This window comes from Carassius auratus, chromosome 13 (genome assembly GCF_003368295.1).
Source record: "Carassius auratus strain Wakin chromosome 13, ASM336829v1, whole genome shotgun sequence".
NCBI classification, from domain to species: domain Eukaryota; kingdom Metazoa; phylum Chordata; class Actinopteri; order Cypriniformes; family Cyprinidae; genus Carassius; species Carassius auratus.
In genome coordinates this window covers 16,664,169-16,674,301 of record NC_039255.1, presented here as the reverse complement: position 1 = coordinate 16,674,301, position 10,133 = coordinate 16,664,169, and the positions used below count along the sequence as shown (strand labels likewise).

Here is a 10,133-nt window from a genome sequence, read left to right as displayed (position 1 = left end):
AATTTATAAAATGTCAAAAACATTTATAATAATTGAAATCCCCATATTCTACACTTGTAAGGCCATCTACTGGTTAATCATCATGATGACTAGAGGGAGGCCGGGGCAAGTTGTCACAGTATTTTTTAAAAGAAAATGGCTTGCAAGAATAATGAAACAACAACCAATCACACACAAAAAATCAGTCTAACCATTGAACTTTGGAGTGAAACCTGAAATATCCATTGTGACAACTAACCCCGGTCTTCTCTAGGCCTATTTAATTCATTTTCTCTCTCAAAGCCACATTTGATAGAACAGCACTTGGAAAACAGTGCATTTAATCATTTACACATTTGTAAGGGCCATGCATTTTTTCTTTATAAAGATGCAGTATAATTTAGTCCTGTGTTTGCTGATGGGAGATTCACGTGACATCTCTTCAAATATTGTCATGTTCTCAGCTCCAGGACAAACTCACAGCTGTTTATTAAGAGAATAACACACTGCTTCTTAACTGCCAGCAAATATCCTCCCACAGGGCTAAAACCAGTCTGATGTGCCGTATGCTGATGCAGTGTTTGCTGTCCACATGCCCCAATGTGAAACAAAGGTTGTTTATGGGGGCTGAATGCAGTTGGCATAGCAAACATCTGCAGCACTGAGTTCACATTTTCATCTCTGCATCCGTTAACAATTATACCTGGAGGTCTCTATCTATTAACATTCATATTCAAGGTCAGCTGCTCCACAGGTGCAGGATATTCCAGCTTTCCAGCTCATGGGACAAACACTGGAGAGTCTGGAGCTGCAGGAGAATGACGCCATGATAGTTACAAATCCTTCGATAGCTCCTGTTATCATATGTGACGATGAAAACAGCAGACAAGCAAACATATAAATCCATTTCACACTTTTATAAGCCCTATGAAAAGCAAAGTTTCTACTTGTGATTAATATGTTGCATGCATTGAATACTGTATATGCATTCCTGCTCGTAGTCTCTCTTTTAAAATAATTTTGTGTAATATTCACTACAAAAGTACACTTAATGGCTCTTAAAGCTGTGGTTCTCATCCAAGGGGCAAGGACTTCCAAGCGGCGCACAAGATAGCTTAAAATAAGACAGAATTGTCTAAAAACTAACTACAACAGCTTAAAAAAAAAGAGTCGACTTTCTTTTTAACCTGCCATTTTTGTTTAAGAACCAGGGTCCTCACAGTCATATGAAAAAAAAATTCTGGAAAACCTGGATATGAGGGAACATATTAAAAATGTGATTTCTAAATCTTGAAAAGTACTGGGATTTAATTATATATATATATATATATATATATATATATATATATATATATATAAAGGCATTTATTTTCAATATAAATTAAGGCAATAATCACAAAAGATGAAAATACAGTCTCAGGGTAAGGTTAGGGTAGGTGTAGGGAGGGCTTTATTGTCTCAGTCAAGGTGGCATTCATTTAATAATTTGAATTAAAATTATAATTTACACTCAATACATTATTACTGCATACCGTTTTATAATGTACTATGTTTTATAATACTGAGGTGCAGATAATTGCCCTTATTTGCAATAAGTAGTGTAAATAGCTGAAAATCCTGCAATTTTAACATAGTGTAAATATAATCTATTGCTCTCTACATTTAGTGTAAATAGCCTCTATTGGTATTATCACTTAGTGTAAATATCATCCATCCCTAAGAAAATATGCCATTTTTACTTTATGTAAATAGTATCTAATTGCTATTTGCACTTAGTGCCGCTGGCATTCCTTTAACAGGCACTCTTTCATTTACCGGTACATTAAATTATGTAAATGCTCAGCTCTTGTCCTGTCCTGGATGAACATCTCCTCAGATGACAGCAAACTATCCTCAACACATGAATGACTCCACTCTGAACACAGATAATCCTGTTAGACAGCAATTTAATGTCCAAATCCAGAGACTGTTAGCAAAACACAGGTGAGTTAATGTAGTTCCCAGATTAAATAGGGCAGTTCACACACCAGTGTAGAGAGAGTGTGATTTATGTGATTATACAACTTAAAAATAATGACAAACTTAATGTCTTTGTTATGGGAAAGTCACATGGCTGTCTTCTGATTGGTTGAGGATGATGAGGCACCTTTTCTGGTTTAAGCTGGTCCAAAACTGGTCCGACAAGCTTAAGACCAGCACATGACCAGCTAAGGACCAGTATTAACCAGCAAAGGACCATCTTAAACCAGCTCAAACCAGCATCCCAGCTTTAAAACACACCTAACCAGCATATGCTGTTTTTTCGACAGGGTTAAAAATAGAGTGGATAGTCAATGACTAGGCAGCAATCTACAGTTTTGTTAAAGCTGCAGTAGGTAACTTTTGTAAATATATATTTTTTACATATTTGTTAAACCTGTCATTATGTCCTGACAGTAGAATATGAGACAGATAATCTGTGAAAAAAATCAAGCTCCTCTGGCTCCTCCCAGTGCTCCTATTGCCATTTGCAGAAATACATCACTCCCGTTAAGAAACAACCAATCAGAGCTGCGGTCCGTAACTTTGTTTGTGTTCAAAATGTAGAAAAATGTATATAATAAGCGAGTACACCATGAATCCATTTTCCAAACCGTGTTTTTAGCTTGTCCTGAATCACTAGGGTGCACCTATAATAAGTGTTTATATTCGGACTATTTTAGATTGCTTCGGGGGTACCGCGGCGGAGTAACCCAGTACCTTTGTGATTCTTCATAGACATAAACAGAGAGAAGTAGTTCCGGCTACGATGTTCTTCCGCAAGACACAACCAGTTCTGTTTATTAACCGCTAGAGCGTCAAAAGTTACCGACTGCAGCTTTAACTATATTTGGTTGCTGCTATAAGCTTTTCTGTTTTTACTGTCATTATTGTCATTTATCATGCACACTGTACATTTTATCCAAAACACAAAAGCTGTACCAATGACTTCAGATGTATAGTCTGCCTGGTGATGACCATAGATTGTACTTTGCATTGGCAACTTGAACAGAGGCCACCACTGTGCATGGCACTTCTCAGAGGCGGATCTAGAAAAATATTGATGGCGTGGCGAGAAGGGGTAGGAATTTTTGAGGGGTGGCAACATATGTTAGACGTATATATACTGAATTTAGTCACCGTTATCACAGTTTGATGATAAATAGTATATGTGCACACTACAAAAGGACACAGGCTGCCATTTACAAACTTAATCTCATGCAATCAATGTCTTGCATTTGAAACAGTTCATATAAGGAATAAGTGACCGTACCCCATAAGCACCCCCACACTCACTAATGCATACAGTATGCATCAACATGTAATTAAGAGCATTATAAAAGGTTCAGTGTTATCAATATGTCAATTTATTATAAGAAACACAAGATTTTAATAGCCAATGACATTTACAGATGGGGAGACTCAACTGATTTTCTAATGTTCAGTGTTAATCATCATCTAACTCAACCAGTCAAGAGCTACATTTAACCTTAGATGTTATATGAATATGGTCCCTGAAGCGTAGGTTTTATTAGCTGACAATAATAATAAATAAATAAACGTTATAGGCACAAATACAAATGTACTTTTAGAAATTTAAAATTTTATTTTTTGAAAAATATGGTGTTATTGTTTTGGCAAGCTTAAATTAAAACTTCTATGAAAACTTGTGTGATATTCCTTTAAAATAACGTTTTAGTAGATCTTTTTTTAAGTATATTTTATTAAGCAATTTTTTACATAATTTCTTTGAGTTAGACCAAACTTTTATTTTGGTGAGTTGTAACCATAGTTTCTGTGTTTTATTAATAAACTATTATTATTAGCTAATAGGCCTACTTGACGTATAGCATACTCTACTGTGCAATAGTACTATATTTATTTTTGAATTTCTTCAAAGCTATACAGAAATTTTATTTTGACAGGTTGTCATAAAGACATTGCCGTTTCTGTCTGTGTATACGATACGAATGAATGACGATAGTTTTATTAAATGAAATGGTGAAATCCTCTCATAGCGCACTGACATGCACATGTGTAGAATACATCATGCTTCAATATAGTGAAGAGCTGAAAACACCACGCTTGCTTCAGTGTGTGTGTGTGTGTGTGTGTGTGTAGTAGAGCACACATTCCCAGAGATGTGTATAACAACACCTTCTGGGCCGCTGCTGGCCAAATGGGTGCCCTAAGCAGGATTGTATTGTTGTGCCCCCCTTCCTCAAATATGATGATGGAAAAAAAAACTACTATAGGGGTGAAAAAAGAACTTTAATCAAATAAAAAACTAAATGAATAAATTGTATTATTTACAAATCACAATTGTAGCTCTCGACATTTACCTGTGGCTATAACTTTATTATGACTCTAATTTATTTTATAGTCTCAAGCATTCAGAAATCATGCAAAAGGAAACTAAGCAGTTTTACTATGATAAAACCATGGTTTATTTTTGTAAGGGTTGTGATATGCACATTTTTTGTTGAAGAAATTATAAAGGCTGTGTCATCTATAGCAAAAAGGTGTCCAAAAGTGAAAGATTTAGTGAATATTTGAATTAAATGTTTGGTCAGTAGCCTAAACAAGGATTTGATTGTCCTGTAAGTGTAACAGCAGCAATCACATGGCATTTGTAATAACATGTACATAAATTTTTTATTTTGTATTTGGCTACATTATGTATTTTAACAGTGTTATTATTAACCAATCATTATTGCTTCATTTTTGTATATAATGCATTTTAAGACATTTTAAAGGCTATTGATGGCTTAGGTCTGTTTTTATAGCAACAACAACAACAAAAAAATATTACAGTATATTAATACTTTGTAAATTATTATTTGAAGTAACAAAACCATGGTTAATTTGCAGTTACCATGGCTACAAGAACAATGATTTGTGGTGTTCTTGTTAAAACCATGGGTAATTTTCGTAAGGGAACCTGAAAAAAAAAAACTTTCACAGGAATGTGCCTGAAAGTGATAAACGGTCCTCAATTTTACCTAAATGATTTATACTTTATTTTAATATATATTACAAATTTATAAGGTGTGCAATGTAGCTGACACCTAAATTAAAACATTACAATTGTTTTAAGACTGCAAATCTTTCTCCTCAAATGCTATTGGGCTTCAAATTTGCGTTTGAGCCCATGTGAAAGAGTAGCATAATTTACATATGATTTTTAGATTATTTTAATAAATATCAAACATTCAATTCAATTGTGCATTATAGCTGACACCTACATGAACAATTACAGTTGTTTTAATGACTATAAGTCATTCTCCTCAAATGCTACTGACGTTAGAAAAGTGGATACCAATATCGCATGTAACTTTAGAGACGGTCCCTAAATTTGAGACTCGTCCAACGTCCAACGTCAAGCCAACTTTATGTTGGGTTTTTTTTTTTTTTTTACTTTTAGTTTTCTTTTCTCTTTGCTGGATTGGATTCATCCATCAATTATGAACATTCAGCTGCAAACATGAGGTGGGAGCGGTCGCGAGCGCGGATGGGAGAATGGAGGAAGTTTTTTTTTTTTTTGGAGCAACTGGGATGGTGCCCCCTCTGGGAGTTGGTGCCCTAGGCAGATTGAGTCAGTTTGGGAGTTCGGAGCGGGATCGCGAATCATTTGAGTCAGTTCGGGAGTTCAAAGCGGGTTCGCGAATCATTTGAGTCAGTTTGGGGATGGCGAATCATTTGAATCAGTTCGGGAGTTCGTAGCGTGATCGCGAATCATTTGAGTCAGTTATGGGGATCACGAAACATTTGAGTCAGTTTGGGAGTTCGGAGCGGGATCGCGAATCATTTGAGTCAGTTCGGGAGTTCGGAGCGGGTTCACGAATCATTTGAGTCAGTTTGGGGATGGCGAATCATTTGAATCAGTTCGGGAGTTCGTAGCGGGATCGCGAATCATTTGAGTCAGTTATGGGGATCGCGAATCATTTGAGTCAGTTTGGGAGTTCGGAGCGGGATCGCAAATCATTTGAGTCAGTTCGGGAGTTCAAAGCGGGTTCGCGAATCATTTGAGTCAGTTTGGTTATGGCGAATCATTTGAATCAGTTCGGGAGTTCGTAGCGGGATCGCGAATCATTTGAGTCAGTTATGGGGATCGCGAATCATTTGAGTCAGTTTGGGAGTTCGGAGCGGGATCGCGAATCATTTGAGTCAGTTATGGGGATCGCGAATCATTTGAGTCAGTTTGGGAGTTCGGAGCGGGATCGCGAATCATTTGAGTCAGTTCGGGAGTTCAAAGCGGGTTCGCGAATCATTTGAGTCAGTTTGGTTATGGCGAATCATTTGAATCAGTTCGGGAGTTCGTAGCGGGATCGCGAATCATTTGAGTCAGTTATGGGGATCGCGAATCATTTGAGTCAGTTTGGGAGTTCGGAGCGGGATCGTGAATCATTTGAGTCAGTTTGGTTATGGCGAATCATTTGAATCAGTTCGGGAGTTCGTAGCGGGATCGCGAATCATTTGAGTCAGTTATGGGGATCGCGAATCATTTGAGTCAGTTTGGGAGTTCGGAGCGGGATCGTGAATCATTTGAGTCAGTTTGGGGATCGCAAATCATTTCAATCAATGCGAGAGTTCAGAGCGGGTTCGCGAATCATTTGAGTCAGTTCGGGAGTTCGGAGCGGGATCGAGAATCATTTGAACCAGTTCGGGAGTTCGTAGCGGGTTCGCGAATCATTTGAACCAGTTCGGGAGTTCGTAGCGGGTTCGCGAATCATTTGAGTCAGTTCGGGAGTTCAAAGCGGGTTCGCGAATCGTTTGAGTCAGTTTGGGGATCGCAAATCATTTGAATCAGTTCGGGAGTTCGGAGCAGGACCACGAAAGATTCACGCTTGTAAATTTTCAAATTGGCCATAACCTTTAATTCGTTGCTGCCAACTGGGGTGGATCCGCCCCTGTCACCTCTGTTCTAAACCCTGGTGAGCTGTCTTGTTTACTATCAACTCAGATAGCTAACTTATAAAAAGAAGCATCCTCAATTAAATTGAACCACATAAGTGAGTGATTCAGAACACTCAGCACCTAATAAAGACCCTAATAATCATTAAGAAAAACAGCATGCATATACTCTGATTTGCTTAAAAAATGACATTTTTAATTACTCAACTATGTTTTATCAATATTGTTTTGTATTAAAACAAATGCAAATGCATTTATTATTTTTCTTCAATGTGCACAATGCATTCTGGGATTGCATTCTTTATGAAGGATGACACCAAAAAAATCTCATCAGACAACTTGCTGCCTACATTAAGTTTACATTTAAGCCTGTGACAACATTGTTAATATTAACTAAAACCATTACAAATATTTTTTTGTTAATTGAAATAAAATGTAAAACTAATAACGAAGTTATTCGAAATAACTGAACTGTACTGAAATAATATGAGTTTAAGCTGAAGTACTAACGTTAAAGCTGATATAAAAATAAATGTAAGCTAAATAGAATTAAAAAAAAATAACAAAAGCAATACAATAAACAATACTAAAAAACATTTGATTATGATTCCTTAAAATTCTTCACAGCAAAGTTTACCAATGCTGTGTAAGAAAAACATTTATTTAAACATTATTATTTTTATTGTTTTTATCCCCGGTCTTCTATTATATTTTATTCTACTAATATTTTTATACATTCAGTATGTCATATTTCGGACAAAAACAAAACCAAAAAGATTATAACATAGATCCCAGTAAAAGTCTCACACCTCAGTCTGTCTGAGAGTACGCAGTTAAAAGTTTACAGCCGCTTGTTCAGTTTTCAGCTGAATACTGTAGCAGTCAGTTCTGATCAGTTTCCTGGTGCTGTTGGAGCACTATTATACTGACATGCAGGTCCCGTGTGACTCATTCTCTGGGTGTGTCGAGACAATAGGTGTCTTACGTTTCACTGCGGCTTTCTGTTTGTCTGAAGCCACAGGGCATAGAGATCTCGAATGCATTAAACCACCAAATTCAGCACCTGCCTGGAACTCAGACCTCCTGACTTTTTGAGAAAACACATTCTCTGAAGCATTTAGATGAACAGATTTCTTCTGAGAACTATTACTTTGCAAACAGACAGCAGAAATCAGAACACAATCCTTTAAAACTAGCTGTAAATGCAGAAAGATATGAAAAGGAATAGTAAATATCTTATCATTAAGGATATTTATCTTGTTTATTGATTTCAAATCATTGATATTTAAATAAAAACATTATATCTGAATATTATAACTTTTACCAAGTTTCTATTTTAGACAGCTTCCAAGTAATACAAAATACTAGTAAAGTACAGTAGCATCCTTTATAACGTTCTGAAGTATGAACTGTTTTTACAAATGAATCATATAAAACAGCAAAAATTTGTTCTCTTAATTACATATTTAAAAAAAATTAATAAATAAAGTAGAAACGGCATTTAAATGTGTATATATATAAAAAAAACTAAAAAAATGTAATGGGGAAAAATGAAATGTACGACTTGCATTAAAACTGTTTAAATGTTACAGTTTTTTTCAGTGTTGTTTTTTCTTTGGTTAGAAGTCTGTCCTTTCCATCTCATATCTGCTCCTACTTAGATATTTATAAAGCCAAAGTAGAAACAACATTTTAATGTTGTCAAAAACACTTCAAAGAATGAACTGGGGAAGAAAAAAAATGAAATGCATAACTAGCTGCTATGTTTAAAACTGTTCAAATGTAGCAATTTAAAACGTTATATATAGGTATATATATACCTGCTTAATACTACAAATACTCCTACTTAAATAATACAAAATAATAAAACAAAGTAGTAACAATAATTACATTAAAAGTGTTCTGTTTAATTAAAAAAAAAACTTTTTTTCTTTTAGTCAAACCTCTGGTTAGAAGTCTGTCCTTACTATTTCTCATCTGCTCTTACTTAGACATTTAAAAAGCTAAAGTGCAAATGGTATAAAAATTCTATTAAAAACATTCCCAAGAATGAAACAGTGATAAAAAGAGGATATGTTTAAATAGTCTTTTCCCCTTGTTTTTTATTTTTATTTTTTTAAAGCTTTGATTAAAAGTCAGTTCTTTACCATCTGTTATCTTCTCCTATTTAGATATTTAAAAATAAAAATTACTACTTTTTTAGGTCTAATTTACATTTAAATTTTTTCTAATATATATATTTTAAACCTTTTGGTTAGAAGTCCGTTCTTTCCATCTCTCTCTAACACACAAACACAAATACACAGGCCAGTGAATCATCCAGCTGGATTTTAGATATAATCGACGGCGCTGCGGGCGGATGGATATCGGGACGGCTGCACGAATGACTGCTGTCTGGAAGGATGAATGAATGACTGCTGTCTGGATGGCTGGTATGACTGCTCTATGAATGACGGTGGCCCGGACGGGTGGCTGTACACCAAGTGCGGTTGGGGGTGAAAGGTCACGGGCTGTGGCTGATAAGCCATGGGTGCGTTCCTGGTGTACTTGTACCTGGGATCCGGGCCCTCGTCCAGGGAGCCACTACAGCAGGTGAATATGCACCCGCCAGCGAATAAGAAAGCTGAAGACACCCAACCGATGTACAACGCTTCCCCGAGTTCTCTACGCTGGGCATCGATGAGCAAGGGGTTGTAGAAGTCCTGGATGATGACATGTCCGGTCCAGGAGACAGGGATGAGGCAGCAGAAGCAGCCCGCTAGGATCATGCATCCAGAGATGATCAGAACCATCCGCTTGGCACGGTCGTTTCCTTGGATGCATGCCGTGCACTGCATCCCAGCGATGGCAATTAGTAAACCCAGCCCAGTCAATGCCACGGAGCAGCACATGAGCCCCCGAGCAGCCTGGAGGTCAGGGGACAGTGCCAGCAAGGAGTCGTACACCTTACACTGCATCCGAATGCTTGCCTGCCGGTAGCAGTTCATCCACAAGCCCTCGTACCGAGTCTCCATCACGATGATGTTCTCCCCGATAAATGCCGTCACACGCCACATCGGCATCCCAGTGCTGGCCGCCACCCCGACGAAGCCGATCAGGCTCACACACATTCCCACGATCTCCAGCGCGCCGTTCGCCATGATTCCAGGAGCCTGAAGAGTGAGGACTGGTTTTGCATCCCGCTGGAATGGGAGCTGATAGGTGTTCACCTGTTCCCAGGC

The 10,133-nt window shown here is 37.2% G+C and overlaps 1 protein-coding gene across 1 annotated transcript; it reads right to left on the bottom strand.

Moving 5' to 3' along the window:
* Positions 1 to 9,242: 9,242 nt before the first annotated feature.
* LOC113112866 (claudin-4-like) lies at positions 9,243 to 10,081 on the bottom strand. Its single transcript, XM_026278784.1, has one exon. It carries the CDS (start codon positions 10,050 to 10,052, stop codon positions 9,243 to 9,245), a length of 810 nt encoding a protein of 269 aa, XP_026134569.1. The 5' UTR covers positions 10,053 to 10,081.
* Between the last annotated feature and the right edge of the window lie 52 nt (positions 10,082 to 10,133).

What these genes read in the sequence shown, in the direction of transcription:
- LOC113112866 (XM_026278784.1), bottom strand. Translation starts at nt 10,052, where the DNA reads ATGGCGAACGGCGCGCTGGAGATCGTGGGAATGTGTGTGAGCCTGATC.